At 43.3% G+C, this 18,076-nt stretch overlaps 1 protein-coding gene across 1 annotated transcript in view; it reads right to left on the reverse strand.

Annotated features, from left to right (window-relative positions):
• LOC132559145 (somatomedin-B and thrombospondin type-1 domain-containing protein-like) overlaps positions 1 to 18,076 on the reverse strand; it is a 58,485-nt gene that overhangs the window by 20,521 nt on the left and 19,888 nt on the right. Inside the window, exon 2 of the mRNA XM_060223754.1 lies at positions 8,602 to 8,811. Coding sequence (XP_060079737.1) covers positions 8,602 to 8,811 — 210 coding nt within the window. The remainder of the gene's footprint in view (positions 1 to 8,601; positions 8,812 to 18,076) is intronic.

Genomic DNA, 18,076 nt, shown 5'->3' on the forward strand with positions numbered 1-18,076 from the left:
CAGAGGAACCATGGATGCTGTGGTATAGAAAAGGCTCACTTATGTCCTTTAACAGGTGAGCTGATAAGGCAGTAAGAAGTGTGATAATAAGTAATGTGATATAAAAAGAGCAATCTTCTAGAGGCACCAACACATTCGCTAATACCGTCATATTCAATCTGTGGCCCTCACCAAATACTGGACACTGTGTAGAGCCATTTTACTGTTTCCTCCAAGTTATAAAGCTTCATTTACAACAGCAGGACCTCTCATATCCTCATAAATAACAACACTCTTCTGCCCCTTACATCAATATAAATCACAGCGGTCAAATGGTCTCATCCTACTTAAACCTTTTGAAAGGTCATCTCAGAACAGAGATTTACTGAGGGTTCATCTCAAAACCAATTAAATCTACAGGCTTGTTATTACTCTACCATGTGGAGACCTTGATACAAAAGCGGTTTATTAAATCAGTTCTACTTTCGGTATATTTCCTTTTCAATTCTGTTAAAAACCTCTTCCATCTTTTTCAAGTTACCTCACCTCATGTCTTAATCCCCTCGCCCCTGTTTACATCCCCTCACTCCCTGTCTAAATCCCTTCACTTTCTCTCTCTCTCTTAATCCCCCACCCCATTTGCTGTCTAAATCCCCTCCCTGCCTGTCCTAATCCCCTCACCCTCTGTCTAAATCCCATCAGCCCCTGCCTCATTCCCCTCACTCACTGTCTTAATCCCATCACCCCTTGTCTCATTCCCCCCATTCCCTGTCTAAATCCCCTCACACCTTGTCTCATTTCCCTCACTTCCTGTCTAAATCCCATCAGCCCTTGTCTCATAACCCACATTCTCTGTCTTAATCCCATCATCCCTTGTCTCATTCCCCTCACTCATTCCTCTCACTCCCTGTCTAAATCCCCTCACCCCTTGTCTCATTTCCCTCACTCCCTGTCTAAATCCCCTCACCCCTTGTCTCATTTCCCTCACTCCCTGTCTAAATCCCATCAGCCCTTGTCTCATAACCCACATTCTCTGTCTTAATCCCATCAGCCCTTGTTCCCCTCATTACCTGTCTTATTTCCTACATTCCCTGTCTAAATCCCCTCACCCCTTGTCTCATTTCCCTCACTCCCTGTCTAAATCCCATCAGCCCTTGTCTCATAACCCACATTCTCTGTCTTAATCCCATCATCCCTTGTCTCATTCCCCTCACTCATTCCTCTCACTCCCTGTCTAAATCCCCTCACCCCTTGTCTCATTTCCCTCACTCCCTGTCTAAATCCCATCAGCCCTTGTCTCATAACCCACATTCTCTGTCTTAATCCCATCAGCCCTTGTTCCCCTCATTACCTGTCTTATTTCCTACATTCCCTGTCTAAATCCCCTCATCCCTTGTCTCATTCCCCTTATTCCCTGTCTAAATCCCATCAGCCCTCGTCTCATTCCCCTCATTCCCTGTCTAAATCCCATCAGCCCTTGTCTCATAACCCTTATTCTCTGTCTTAATCCCATCAGCCCTTGTCTCATTCTCCTCACTTCCTGTCTAAATCCAATCAGCCCCCTGCTTTCATTCCCTGACTAAGTTAACCTCTCTCATCAATCATCTCGAGGAATTAAGACAGATCTTATCTGAAGAGGGGGCTCATTCTATCCGAATACCTTCACTACAGATATGATGGTAGAAGTTTATTTCATTGATGTTGTCAGAGCTGTGAAGCATGCAGGTTTTAAAACCTATTCTATAGTCAATAACTAAACAAACACACTTGCTTGAAACATCTCAGTGCTTCTATGCATCACACACAAGTTACAGATGGTTGGATTCAACCAGTCAAAAAGTTTTTAAAGACAAAAATCTCCAGGGACTAAACAGCAAAGTTCCTTACTCATGTCATACAGTTGGATACCTGAAGAGGACTTTACTTACTAAGTGTGGAATAGATGGAGAGGGTTTTTATATTTAAGGGGCAATAACTAAGTGTGGAATAGATGGAGAGGGGTTTTATATTTAAGGGGCAATAACTTAGTGTGGACTAGATGGAGAGGGGTTTTATATTTAAGGGGCAATACTTAAGTGTGGAATAGATGGAGTCCCTCAGGGTTGGATTGGTGGATTTTACTTTTTAGGGGCAGTCCCTCAGGTTTGGATTGGTGGATTTTACTTTTTAGGGGCAGTCCCTCAGGGTTGGAAGGTGGATGGGATTTTACTTTTTAGGGGCAGTCCCTCAGGTTTGGAAGGTGGATGGGATTTTACTTTTTAGGGACAGTCCCTCAGGGTTGGATTGGTGGATTTTACTTTTTAGGGACAGTCCCTCAGGGTTGGATTGGTGGATTTTACTTTTTAGGGGCAGTCCCTCAGGTTTGGATTGGTGGATTTTACTTTTTAGGGGCAGTCCCTCAGGGTTGGAAGGTGGATGGGATTTTACTTTTTAGGGGCAGTCCCTCTGGTTTGGATTGGTGGATTTTACTTTTTAGGGGCAGTCCCTCAGGTTTGGATTGGTGGATTTTACTTTTTAGGGGCAGTCCCTCAGGTTTGGATTGGTGGATTTTACTTTTTAGGGGCAGTCCCTCAGGTTTGGATTGATGGATTTTACTTTTTAGGGACAGTCCCTCAGGTTTGGATTGGTGGATTTTACTTTTTAGGGGCAGTCCCTCAGGGTTGGATTGGTGGATTTTACTTTTTAGGGGCAGTCCCTCAGGTTTGGATTGGTGGATTTTACTTTTTAGGGGCAGTCCCTCAGGGTTGGAAGGTGGATGGGATTTTACTTTTTAGGGCCAGTCCCTCAGGTTTGGATTGGTGGATTTTACTTTTTAGGGGCAGTCCCTCAGGGTTGGATTGGTGGATTTTACTTTTTAGGGGCAGTCCCTCAGGTTTGGATTGGTGGATTTTACTTTTTAGGGGCAGTCCCTCAGGGTTGGAAGGTGGATGGGATTTTACTTTTTAGGGACAGTCCCTCAGGGTTGGATTGGTGGATTTTACTTTTTAGGGGCAGTCCCTCAGGGTTGGATTGGTGGATTTTACTTTTTAGGGGCAGTCCCTCAGGGTTGGATTGGTGGATTTTACTTTTTAGGGGCAGTCCCTCAGGTTTGGATTGGTGGATTTTACTTTTTAGGGGCAGTCCCTCAGGTTTGGATTGGTGGATTTTACTTTTTAGGGGCAGTCCCTCAGGTTTGGATTGGTGGATTTTACTTTTTAGGGGCAGTCCCTCAGGTTTGGATTGGTGGATTTTACTTTTTAGGGACAGTCCTTCAGGGTTGGATTGGTGGATTTTACTTTTTAGGGCCAGTCCCTCAGGGTTGGATTGGTGGATTTTACTTTTTAGGGCCAGTCCCTCAGGTTTGGATTGGTGGATTTTACATTTTAGGGGCAGTCCCTCAGGTTTGGATTGGTGGATTTTACTTTTTAGGGGCAGTCCCTCAGGTTTGGATTGGTGGATTTTACTTTTTAGGGCCAGTCCCTCAGGGTTGGATTGGTGGATTTTACTTTTTAGGGGCAGTCCCTCAGGGTTGGAAGGTGGATGGGATTTTACTTTTTAGGGGCAGTCCCTCAGGTTTGGATTGGTGGATTTTACTTTTTAGGGGCAGTCCCTCAGGTTTGGATTGGTGGATTTTACTTTTTAGGGGCAGTCCCTCAGGTTTGGATTGGTGGATTTTACTTTTTAGGGACAGTCCCTTAGGGTTGGATTGGTGGATTTTACTTTTTAGGGGCAGTCCCTCAGGGTTGGAAGGTGGATGGGATTTTACTTTTTAGGGATAGTCCCTTAGGGTTGGATTGGTGGATTTTACTTTTTAGGGGCAGTCCCTCAGGGTTGGATTGGTGGATTTTACTTTTTAGGGGCAGTCCCTCAGGTTTGGATTGGTGGATTTTACTTTTTAGGGCCAGTCCCTCAGGGTTGGAAGGTGGATGGGATTTTACTTTTTAGGGACAGTCCCTTAGGGTTGGATTGGTGGATTTTACTTTTTAGGGCCAGTCCCTCAGGGTTGGAAGGTGGATGGGATTTTACTTTTTAGGGACAGTCCCTTAGGGTTGGATTGGTGGATTTTACTTTTTAGGGACAGTCCCTCAGGGTTGGATTGGTGGATTTTACTTTTTAGGGGCAGTCCCTCAGGGTTGGATTGGTGGATTTTACTTTTTAGGGACAGTCCCTCAGGGTTGGAAGGTGGATGGGATTTTACTTTTTAGGGACAGTCCCTTAGGGTTGGATTGGTGGATTTTACTTTTTAGGGGCAGTCCCTCAGGGTTGGATTGGTGGATTTTACTTTTTAGGGGCAGTCCCTCAGGTTTGGATTGGTGGATTTTACTTTTTAGGGCCAGTCCCTCAGGGTTGGAAGGTGGATGGGATTTTACTTTTTAGGGGCAGTCCCTCAGGGTTGGATTGGTGGATTTTACTTTTTAGGGGCAGTCCCTCAGGGTTGGATTGGTGGATTTTACTTTTTAGGGGCAGTCCCTCAGGTTTGGATTGATGGATTTTACTTTTTAGGGACAGTCCCTCAGGTTTGGATTGGTGAATTTTACTTTTTAGGGGCAGTCCCTCAGGTTTGGATTGATGGATTTTACTTTTTAGGGACAGTCCCTCAGGGTTCGATTGGTGGATTTTACTTTTTAGGGGCAGTCCCTCAGGGTTGGATTGGTGGATTTTACTTTTTAGGGGCAGTCCCTCAGGTTTGGATTGGTGGATTTTACTTTTTAGGGACAGTCCCTCAGGTTTGGATTGGTGGATTTTACTTTTTAGGGGCAGTCCCTCAGGGTTGGATTGGTGGATTTTACTTTTTAGGGGCAGTCCCTCAGGTTTGGATTGGTGGATTTTACTTTTTAGGGGCAGTCCCTCAGGTTTGGATTGGTGGATTTTACTTTTTAGGGGCAGTCCCTCAGGGTTGGATTGGTGGATTTTACTTTTTAGGGACAGTCCCTCAGGGTTGGATTGGTGGATTTTACTTTTTAGGGGCAGTCCCTCAGGTTTGGATTGGTGGATTTTACTTTTTAGGGCCAGTCCCTCAGGGTTGGATTGGTGGATTTTACTTTTTAGGGGCAGTCCCTCAGGGTTGGAAGGTGGATGGGATTTTACTTTTTAGGGGCAGTCCCTCAGGTTTGGATTGGTGGATTTTACTTTTTAGGGGCAGTCCCTCAGGTTTGGATTGGTGGATTTTACTTTTTAGGGGCAGTCCCTCAGGTTTGGATTGGTGGATTTTACTTTTTAGGGACAGTCCCTTAGGGTTGGATTGGTGGATTTTACTTTTTAGGGGCAGTCCCTCAGGGTTGGAAGGTGGATGGGATTTTACTTTTTAGGGATAGTCCCTTAGGGTTGGATTGGTGGATTTTACTTTTTAGGGGCAGTCCCTCAGGGTTGGATTGGTGGATTTTACTTTTTAGGGGCAGTCCCTCAGGTTTGGATTGGTGGATTTTACTTTTTAGGGCCAGTCCCTCAGGGTTGGAAGGTGGATGGGATTTTACTTTTTAGGGACAGTCCCTTAGGGTTGGATTGGTGGATTTTACTTTTTAGGGCCAGTCCCTCAGGGTTGGAAGGTGGATGGGATTTTACTTTTTAGGGACAGTCCCTTAGGGTTGGATTGGTGGATTTTACTTTTTAGGGACAGTCCCTCAGGGTTGGATTGGTGGATTTTACTTTTTAGGGGCAGTCCCTCAGGGTTGGATTGGTGGATTTTACTTTTTAGGGACAGTCCCTCAGGGTTGGAAGGTGGATGGGATTTTACTTTTTAGGGACAGTCCCTTAGGGTTGGATTGGTGGATTTTACTTTTTAGGGGCAGTCCCTCAGGGTTGGATTGGTGGATTTTACTTTTTAGGGGCAGTCCCTCAGGTTTGGATTGGTGGATTTTACTTTTTAGGGCCAGTCCCTCAGGGTTGGAAGGTGGATGGGATTTTACTTTTTAGGGGCAGTCCCTCAGGGTTGGATTGGTGGATTTTACTTTTTAGGGGCAGTCCCTCAGGGTTGGATTGGTGGATTTTACTTTTTAGGGGCAGTCCCTCAGGTTTGGATTGATGGATTTTACTTTTTAGGGACAGTCCCTCAGGTTTGGATTGGTGAATTTTACTTTTTAGGGGCAGTCCCTCAGGTTTGGATTGATGGATTTTACTTTTTAGGGACAGTCCCTCAGGGTTCGATTGGTGGATTTTACTTTTTAGGGGCAGTCCCTCAGGGTTGGATTGGTGGATTTTACTTTTTAGGGGCAGTCCCTCAGGTTTGGATTGGTGGATTTTACTTTTTAGGGACAGTCCCTCAGGTTTGGATTGGTGGATTTTACTTTTTAGGGGCAGTCCCTCAGGGTTGGATTGGTGGATTTTACTTTTTAGGGGCAGTCCCTCAGGTTTGGATTGGTGGATTTTACTTTTTAGGGGCAGTCCCTCAGGTTTGGATTGGTGGATTTTACTTTTTAGGGGCAGTCCCTCAGGGTTGGATTGGTGGATTTTACTTTTTAGGGACAGTCCCTCAGGGTTGGATTGGTGGATTTTACTTTTTAGGGACAGTCCCTCAGGGTTGGATTGGTGGATTTTACTTTTTAGGGGCAGTCCCTCAGGTTTGGATTGGTGGATTTTACTTTTTAGGGGCAGTCCCTCAGGGTTGGATTGGTGGATTTTACTTTTTAGGGACAGTCCCTCAGGGTTGGATTGGTGGATTTTACTTTTTAGGGGCAGTCCCTCAGGTTTGGATTGGTGGATTTTACTTTTTAGGGGCAGTCCCTCAGGGTTGGATTGGTGGATTTTACTTTTTACGGGCAGTCCCTCAGGGTTGGATTGGTGGATTTTACTTTTTATGGGGCAGTCCCTCAGGGTTGGATTGGTGGATTTTACTTTTTAGGGGCAGTCCCTCAGGTTTGGATTGGTGGATTTTACTTTTTAGGGGCAGTCCCTCAGGGTTGGATTGGTGGATTTTACTTTTTAGGGACAGTCCCTCAGGGTTGGATTGGTGGATTTTTATTTTTTTGGGGCAGTCCCTCAGGGTTGGATTGGTGGATTTTACTTTTTAGGGGCAGTCCCTCAGGTTTGGATTGGTGGATTTTACTTTTTAGGGGCAGTCCCTCAGGTTTGGATTGGTGGATTTTACTTTTTAGGGACAGTCCCTCAGGGTTTGATTGGTGGATTTTACTTTTTAGGGGCAGTCCCTCAGGTTTGGATTGGTGGATTTTACTTTTTAGGGGCAGTCCCTCAGGGTTGGATTGGTGGATTTTACTTTTTAGGGGCAGTCCCTCAGGGTTGGATTGGTGGATTTTACTTTTTAGGGGCAGTCCCTCAGGGTTGGATTGGTGGATTTTACTTTTTAGGGGCAGTCCCTCAGGGTTGGAAGGTGGATGGGATTTTACTTTTTAGGGACAGTCCCTTAGGGTTGGATTGGTGGATTTTACTTTTTAGGGACAGTCCCTCAGGGTTGGATTGGTGGATTTTACTTTTTACGGGCAGTCCCTCAGGGTTGGATTGGTGGATTTTACTTTTTATGGGGCAGTCCCTCAGGGTTGGATTGGTGGATTTTACTTTTTAGGGGCAGTCCCTCAGGTTTGGATTGGTGGATTTTACTTTTTAGGGGCAGTCCCTCAGGGTTGGATTGGTGGATTTTACTTTTTAGGGACAGTCCCTCAGGGTTGGATTGGTGGATTTTACTTTTTAGGGGCAGTCCCTCAGGGTTGGATTGGTGGATTTTACTTTTTAGGGGCAGTCCCTCAGGTTTGGATTGGTGGATTTTACTTTTTAGGGGCAGTCCCTCAGGTTTGGATTGGTGGATTTTACTTTTTAGGGACAGTCCCTCAGGGTTTGATTGGTGGATTTTACTTTTTAGGGGCAGTCCCTCAGGTTTGGATTGGTGGATTTTACTTTTTAGGGGCAGTCCCTCAGGGTTGGATTGGTGGATTTTACTTTTTAGGGGCAGTCCCTCAGGGTTGGATTGGTGGATTTTACTTTTTAGGGGCAGTCCCTCAGGGTTGGATTGGTGGATTTTACTTTTTAGGGGCAGTCCCTCAGGGTTGGAAGGTGGATGGGATTTTACTTTTTAGGGACAGTCCCTTAGGGTTGGATTGGTGGATTTTACTTTTTAGGGACAGTCCCTCAGGGTTGGATTGGTGGATTTTACTTTTTAGGGGCAGTCCCTCAGGGTTGGATTGGTGGATTTTACTTTTTAGGGGCAGTCCCTCAGGTTTGGATTGGTGGATTTTACTTTTTAGGGGCAGTCCCTCAGGGTTGGATTGGTGGATTTTACTTTTTAGGGGCAGTCCCTCAGGGTTGGATTGGTGGATTTTACTTTTTAGGGGCAGTCCCTCAGGGTTGGAAGGTGGATGGGATTTTACTTTTTAGGGACAGTCCCTCAAGGTTGGATTGGTGGATTTTACTTTTTAGGGGCAGTCCATCAGGGTTGGATTGGTGGATTTTACTTTTTAGGGCCAGTCCCTCAGGGTTGGAAGGTGGATGGGATTTTACTTTTTAGGGACAGTCCCTTAGGGTTGGAAGGTGGATGGGATTTTACTTTTTAGGGGCAGTCCCTCAGGTTTGGATTGGTGGATTTTACTTTTTAGGGGCAGTCCCTCAGGGTTGGATTGGTGGATTTTCACTAAGAGGAAATAATTCTCATGTAACAATCTCTTAAAGTAACACATCACTGAAGTTAATCACACTAACCTTGTAATTCCTGTCCTTGATATGTCACGTCTTGAACTTCCCAGCACCGCTTTCCCATACATCTCCGTTTTTGTCGGAGTTTTGGACAAATTTTACCACCATTTTTTGGAGTGACGAGGATTTGGCGGCTGCGTTCTGTACGTCCCAGCCCACAAGGAGATTCACATTCACTCCACTTTCCCCATAATCCTACTTCACAATTCACTGGAACTGAAAATGAATTCATAATTAGCTTTTCTTTATTTCATTTTTACAAACAAATATATTATCAGCTGTCAGAACTACACCTGTGAGAATATTTCTGCGATATGTATGAAGATGGAAATCTATGTGTGGTAATTGTTGTTTCCAAAGGTATATGTCTGTCTGTCGTATATATGGGTACATGTGGGAATATGTCTGTCGTATATATGGGTACATGTGTGAATATGTCTGTCGTATATATGGGTACATGTGGGAATTTGTCTGTCGTATATATTGGTACATGTGGGAATTCGTCTGTCGTATATATGGGTACATGTGGAAATTTGTCTGTCGTATATATGGGTACATGTGCGAATATGTCTGTCGTATATATGGGTACATGTGGGAATTTTTTCTATCTTATATATGGGTACATGTGGGAATATGTCTGTCTTATATATGGGTACATGTGGGAATATGTCTGTCATATATATGGGTACATGTGGGAATATATCTGTCTTATAAATGGGTACATGTGGGAATTTGTCGTATATATGGGTACATGTGGTGTGATACAAGAGGAACTTTGAAGGTCAGGATGAGCTAAGCTGGTCCCTTGTTGACCAAATTGTACCAGTTGTAAAAGTTATGTAGGCTGTAGGGACAGACTCATCTGTTGCAGGTATAATTATCACTAATTATCATACATTTGTATGTAGTCTGCATTGACTTTATACAGAGCTGGGGCCTCCTGCCTCTGATGACTTCATACAGAGCTGGGGCCTCCTGCTGTACTATTTTCCATAAATATATAGCAGGGCCTCTAAGCACTTCATAGAGTACACGCAACAGGTGGAACATCAAAGGAATAAACAACTGTACTACACCTACAAGGAGGTAACTGGAGAATCATTTTTACAATCAACTATGCACTTCCTACATGACCCTCCTAGCTTTTGTGACCTCTCGTCTTAATGTACTCTGTGACCTCTGACCTATGAAATATCATGATTTTTTCCTTGTAATTCTATCTTTTACTTTCTGCTGCAATATCTATGGCTTTCATACAGGTAGCAGGGTAGAGACAACAGATGATATTGTACAACACATGTCATCTTTCAGATCAATCTCAGTCTAATTAGACTACATCCTGTATCACATAACTAGATTTACTACACATTACATATAGCCATCAACATCAGCCACTCATCAGACATAAACTGATACATGTATGTGGATGACAAAGGGAAATCCACAGTTATGATGTTATTCGGGGCACTGGTTACAGGGAGGGTAATAGGGATAAGTGGGTGTCAAGATGGGTTACCAGGATAACATGTCAATAGGGGTTACTGGGATAACAGGGTTAAGTTGAATTATTGGGACAACAGAATGTCAAGGTAGGTGACAGGGGCAACAGATTGTTAAGGTTGGTTACTGGGGCAACAGAGTGTCTAGGTAGATGCACAATTCAGCCCCCAACTACTCTGGCTGTGTTATCCTACTGTTCAGTAACTACTAATCCATTCACCCTAATCTAGTTGTCGAACTACTGAGCCACCACTAAATGTGTGATGGAGTCAGTACCCACCAGATATCCTATAACACTGTGTCTGTGTGATGGAGTCAGTACCCACCAGATATCCTATAACACTGTGTCTGTGTGATGGAGTCAGTACCCACCAGATATCCTATAACACTGTGTGTGATGGAGTCAGTACCCACAAGATATCCTATAACACTGTGTCTGTGTGATGGAGTCAGTACCCATCAGATATCCTATAACACTGTGTCTGTGTGATGGAGTCAGTACCCACCAGATATCCTATAACACTGTGTCTGTGTGATGGAGTCAGTACCCACCAGATATCCTATAACACTGTGTCTGTGTGATGGAGTCAGTACCCACCAGATATCCTATAACACTGTGTGTGATGGAGTCAGTACCCACAAGATATCCTATAACACTGTGTCTGTGTGATGGAGTCAGTACCCATCAGATATCCTATAACACTGTGTCTGTGTGATGGAGTCAGTACCCACAAGATATCCTATAACACTGTGTGTGATGGTGTCAGTACCCACAAGATATCCTATAACACTGTGTCTGTGTGATGGAGTCAGTACCCACCAGATATCCTATAACACTGTGTCTGATGGTGTCAGTACCCACCAGATATCCTATAACACTGTGTCTGTGTGATGGAGTCAGTACCCACCAGATATCCTATAACACTGTGTCTGATGGTGTCAGTACCCACCAGATATCCTATAACACTGTGTCTGTGTGATGGAGTCAGTACCCATCAGATATCCTATAACACTGTGTCTTTGTAATGTAGTCAGTACCCACCAGATATCCTATAACACTGTGTCTGTGTGATGGAGTCAGTACCCATCAGATATCCTATAACACTGTGTCTGTGTGATGTAGTCAGTACCCACCAGATATCCTATAACACTGTGTCTGTGTGATTGAGTCAGTACCCATCAGATATCCTATAACACTGTGTCTGTGTGATGGAGTCAGTACCCACCAGATATCCTATAACACTGTGTCTGTGTAATGGAGTCAGTACCCATCAGATATCCTATAACACTGTGTGTGATGGTGTCAGTACCCATCAGATATCCTATAACACTGTGTCTGTGTGATGGAGTCAGTACCCATCAGATATCCTATAACACTGTGTCTGTGTGGTGGAGTCAGTACCCACAAGATATCCTATAACACTGTGTGTGATGGTGTCAGTACCCACAAGATATCCTATAACACTGTGTCTGTGTGATGGAGTCAGTACCCACAAGATATCCTATAACACTGTGTCTGTGTGATGGAGTCAGTACCCACCAGATATCCTATAACACTGTGTCTGTGTGATGGACTCAGTACCCACCAGATATCATATAACACTGTGTCTGTGTAATGGAGTCAGTACCCATCAGATATCCTATAACACTGTGTGTGATGGTGTCAGTACCCATCAGATATCCTATAACACTGTGTCTGTGTGATGGAGTCAGTACCCATCAGATATCCTATAACACTGTGTCTGTGTGATGGAGTCAGTACCCACAAGATATCCTATAACACTGTGTGTGATGGTGTCAGTACCCACAAGATATCCTATAACACTGTGTCTGTGTGATGGAGTCAGTACCCACAAGATATCCTATAACACTGTGTCTGTGTGATGGAGTCAGTACCCACCAGATATCCTATAACACTGTGTCTGTGTGATGGACTCAGTACCCACCAGATATCATATAACACTGTGTGTGATGGTGTCAGTACCCATCAGATATCCTATAACACTGTGTCTGTGTGATGGAGTCAGTACCCACAAGATATCCTATAACACTGTGTCTGTGTGATGGAGTCAGTACCCATCAGATATCCTATAACACTGTGTCTGTGTGATGGAGTCAGTACCCACCAGATATCCTATAACACTGTGTCTGTGTGATGGAGTCAGTACCCACCAGATATCCTATAACACTGTGTCTGTGTGATGGAGTCAGTATCTCCATCATGCTTAATTGCCCTATTATATTGGACTATTCACTAACATAAAAACCTAAAATGTTTTTTATCAGTTCCATCTGACATTTATCAGAAATTATGCAGATGGTTGACCAAAGCAAGCATCATCATTCACAAAAATGTGATAAAATGGAAAGCTTGACTATGACAAGGGTATCACAGATGACGTTAATCGCTGTTTGACCTTTTGATCAGTTAGTAACAACAGCAATTTTAAAGAAACATTTGTGCCCCTTGAAATGTTAAGTGCTTTTAATGCAAACCTATCTTTTGAGTTATTTTCTTTTAATAATGCAAAACAATCTCAATAAAAATTTTGTTTATCTCCTACGGACAATCATAGACAATTTTTTACTTGAACACGCAGAGTGAAATATCATACCTGCTTTCCACATGTAAAAGCTGCGTCAATTTCATACAAACTGAACAGCACATACAGAGATTTTTACATGATTTGTGTACAGAACTAAGAATTCAAAATCAACAAAAGGCATGTCATGATTGTAAGGCAGTAGCTATTTCAGACAACAAGTCATAGTAAGGAAGCATACTTCCTTAAGCTATTTCAGACAACAAATTCATCGTAAGGAAGCATACCTCCTTAAGCTATTTCAGACAACAAAGTCATAGTAAGGAAGCATACTTCCTTAAGCTATCTCACACAACAAGCCATAGTAAGGAAGCATACCTCCTTAAGCTATTTCAGACAACAAGCCATAGTAAGGAAGCATACCTCCTTAAGCTATCTCACACAACAAGCCATAGTAAGGAAGTATACCTCCTTAAGCTATCTCACACAACAAGCCATAGTAAGGAAGCCTACCTCCTTAAGCTATTTCAGACAACAAGCCATAGTAAGGAAGCCTACCTCCTTAAGCTATCTCACACAACAAGCCATAGTAAGGAAGCATACCTCCTTAAGCTATTTCAGACAACAAGCCATAGTAAGGAAGCATACCTCCTTAAGCTATCTCACACAACAAGCCATAGTAAGGAAGTATACCTCCTTAAGCTATCTCACACAACAAGCCATAGTAAGGAAGCATACCTCCTTAAGCTATTTCAGACAATTTTGACTGAATCATTTCTTATGTGCAGAAATGGCTGCTGCTACACCTCCTTTCCAAATCAAACTTGAACAGTTCAATGATCAGCCCACACCTGGCAGATTTGTGGCAATCATTTGTGGGGGGTACAGCCTACAAATCCTAAAAATGGTAATTACAGGTAAAAATTGTTTAAATAGGTCATTAGTTGCTTCATAGTATTACATCAAACCAGTTCTCACCTGTGTCAGTAGTTTGTGATTATGTACAGGTGTTGGCCGATACTGATCTTCACTGATGTGTGTACGTCTGATAGGCTGACACAGTAATCACAGTGTCATTAGTCACAATAACTCCACGCTTCCATACTCAGCCTTAAATTTCATCCTTGTATCCAGATATACTTAAAATCTGGTTTCTCTTCCTGACATAGAAATAAGAGGCCTAAAGGGCCAGTACTACTTATTTGTTATCAAATCAATGCATTCAACACTTGTGAGATTTAAAGAAGGTCAAGATCAAGGAAACAGACATGGTTGTGTGGACAAAAGCATTTTTGACTGACATAGAAACAAAAACATTGATTGTGACTGTGTAAGCAATCTCAGTTTTCCCAGTATTGAACAGCAAGAGATGAAAACAAAAAGCAAATTGGGTTATTTTTTATTTATATCTAGTTAAACAGTGAAGGTGAGCAAACTCTCACAGTTTTTTGAATATGAAACTTCACAGAAGGTTTCCAGTAAAAACTTTATATCAATCTGGATATCTTTGTTTTTATTATAAAAAACTCCTAATTTGCCCATTTGTAGAGACAACGTTATGTCCCTTAAACTTAATAGAGGCAGGAAACATCTTTATTTGATCAGTAGAGTTAAGAATCAAGGGCAAGTAACTCTGTAATGAAATGAATATAACTCCAAATAAAGCCTGGTCTACTGCATTTTATAATCCAGGACAATGAATGACCAATACAGTGAGGACACTGACCTTGTCCACTAACAATTTAGTGAGGAGACTGAACTTGTCCACTAACAATTTAGTGAGGAGACTGACCTTGTCCACACTGACCTTGTCCACTAACAACTTAGTGAGGACACTGACCTTGTCCACTAACAACTTAGTGAGGACACTGACCTTGTCCACTAACAATTTAGTGATGACACTGACCTTGTCCACTAACAACTTAGTGAGGACACTGACCTTGTCCACTAACAACTTAGTGAGGACACTGACCTTGTCCACAAACAACTTAGTGAGGACACTGACCTTGTCCACACTGACCATGTCCACTAACTTAGTGATGATACTGACCTTGTCCACTAACAACTTAGTGAGGACACTGACCTTGTCCACACTGACTTTGTCCACTAACAACTTAGTGATGATAATGACCTTGTCCACTAACAACTTAGTGAGGACATTGACCTTGTCCACTAACAACTTAGTGAGGACACTGACCTTGTCCACTAACAACTTAGTGAGGACACTGACCTTGTCCATACTGACCTTGTCCACTAACAACTTAGTGAGGACACTGACCTTGTCCACTAACAACTTAGTGAGGACACTGACCTTGTCCACTAACAACTTAGTGAGGACTCTGACCTTGTCCATATTGACCTTGTCCACTATTAACTTGGTGAGAACGCTGGTTGACTTTGTATGTGTGTATTATGGTGATAATAGATTTACAGATTTGTGGTATGAAATGACCAGTCTGTTTGTGTTATCTATCACAGGTTGGAATAGTTTAAACAAGTTTAGTGTCATTGGCTTTGAAAAACTTCAATTTAGCTTGGCAGCTAAGAATAATACCTCGGAGGAGTGAGGAGCACAAGATTATTTATTTCACTATTACAGCCTTTCAGTGGGCGAGTACACTACTTAGTATTACAGGCTCTATAATTACAGTATTATGGAGTGATTACTTAAGATTACAGGCCGATTAACAGATGATGATAAGGAGTTGATAGATAGATGATACCAGGTGATCACAACCCGGTTGCCATTGGTAACACTTGTCTAGAGGTCAGCACAGGTGGCTAATACTAGGGTCTTCTACAGGTGTAATGACATGTTTCTAGCTCATCAAGGCATCAGAATTATTGCGAAGGGTACACACTGGTGTAATGGTGAACTGTTGTTAGACAGGGGCCATTTACCATATATTATCTGTCTGGGGAGTGGAGGGAGGGGGGGGGGGCAGGAGAGAGAAGGCAAAATACACAGGAACACTGGGGGAGGGGATATCATCTACCCTGATACACAGAAACACTGGGGGAGGGGATATCATGTACATTGAAACACAGAAACACTGGGGGAGGGGATATCATGTACACTGATAGACAGGAACATTGGGAGAGGGGATATCATCTACACTGATACACAGGAACACTGGGGGAGGAGATATCATCTACACTGATACACAGGGACACTGGGGGAGGGGATATCATGTACACTGATACACAGGGACACTGGGGAGGGGATGTCACCCACACTGATACACAGGGACACTGGGGGAGGGGATGTCATCTATATTGATACACAGGGACACTGGGGGAGGGGATGTCATCTATACTGATACACAGGAACACTGGGGGAGGGGATATCATGTACACTGATACACAGGAACACTGGGGGAGGGGATATCATGTACACTGATACACAGGGACACTGGGGAGGGGATGTCACCCACACTGATACACAGGGACACTGGGGGAGGGGATATCATGTACACTGATACACAGGGACACTGGGGGAGGGGATATCATCTATACTGATACACAGGAACACTGGGGGAGGGGATATCATCTACACTGATACACAGAAACACTGGGGGAGGGGATATCGTGTACACTGATAGACAAGAACATTGGGAGAGGGGATATCATCTACACTGATACACAGGGACACTGGGGGAGGGGATGTCATCTACACTGATACACAGGGACACTGGGGGAGGGGATATCATGTACACTGATACACAGGGACACTGGGGGAGGGGATATCATCTATACTGATACACAGGGACACTGGGGGAGGGGATATCATCTACACTGATACACAGGAACACTGGGGGAGGGGATGTCATCTACACTGATACACAGGAACACTGGGAGAGGGGATATCGTGTACACTGATACACAGGAACACTTAGGGAGCTGATATCATGTTCATTGCAGGAACATTGTATGATGTGTGATGAGGTTCTACACACAGGTGGCTACTGACCACACCTGGGTAGACACACCAGTACATCATAAAGACTTAGTCACATTGTACGATGAGTGACGAGGTTCTACACACAGGTGGCTACTGACCACACCTGGGTAGACACACCAGTACATCATAAAGACTTAGTCACATTGTACGATGAGTGACGAGGTTCTACACACAGGTGGCTACTGATCAGAACTGGGTAGACACACCAGTACATCATAAAGACTTAGTCACATTGTACGATGAGTGACGAGGTTCTACACACAGGTGGCTACTGATCAGAACTGGGTAGACACACCAGTACATCATAAAACTGGAAATGTAGTATTAGGAACACTGCCATCACTTCATTGAAAAAATGTGGGGAAGCACATAAGTAAGGGATCAAGAGTATAACAACTCAGTCACCCCATCTGGTGTTCATTATCAGAGATCAGCATTATTAATCAGAGGAGTTTATAAACAGGAGGAGATTGCCTCTAGGATCATCCTCAGACACAGTGTTATAGGAGATCCATGTTTTGGATCAGTTTTAAATGACCTGAAATATCTTTTCTGTAATAAAGTTATGGTTATGTGATACTGGCAGCATTAGCAAGTGGTGACCTGGTAGTAATTAGCTCTGTATCTACATCCTACAGGAAACAGCCTACCAGGTGCCCCTGCCCTCCCTACCCTCCCCTCCCCCATCCCAACCAATCCTGGCCCTCCACACAAATCAATATAAATAGCTCATGTAAGTGAACAGCACATGTTAAGTATAAAATGCACATGTAGAACAATCTGATTGATTGTCCATGCAATAATGTATCCTATTTAAAAATCCTAGCATGTAGAAGTTTCCATACAAAATGTGTTGTCTGATGTAACATAGGTGAAGAAACCTCAAGTCCTATTACTTAACAATTAATAATGAACAAGGTTTAATTAAAATATGGCAACAGTATTGTGACTATTGCTCCCATAAAACCCTCTGTAGATTGTGTATGAATTATTGAGCGTAGAACATTTTTATTATTTCATTCAGCTTTAGTGTTAGGCTTTCTGTCTGGCTTTCTGTCTGAAGCCTTTTTCATCAATAATCAGTTTACACATGTTATTGATTTGAAAAATTCATTAGTTGCAGAAATTTAGTATGAAAATTAATTTTGTTACAAGCATCACATGATCCTCCTCCTTCACCCCCACCCTCCTCCCCCCATCTCTGCTCCCATCCCGCCCCCCACTCCTGCCCCCACCCCTGCCCCCACCACCACCAACAGGATACAGGTGAGATCACCTCACTACAAACATCAGATATTTACTCCATAACTGATAGAATGTCTTAACTGTGGTCATAACATACTCTCTATCTCTGGTCACTGTACCACACTAATGTCCACCTCACAGCCATTATGCTACACCCCAAGATGTACCATTTTGACCACTAGGCAGTCTGATCCCTTATGGTGATAATGGTCCTGTAATAGGGTAACAGCTG

Source organism: Ylistrum balloti, unplaced genomic scaffold (genome assembly GCF_031769215.1).
Source record: "Ylistrum balloti isolate Yb309-2 unplaced genomic scaffold, AGI_CSIRO_Ybal_v1 Utg370866, whole genome shotgun sequence".
Classification (NCBI taxonomy): domain Eukaryota; kingdom Metazoa; phylum Mollusca; class Bivalvia; order Pectinida; family Pectinidae; genus Ylistrum; species Ylistrum balloti.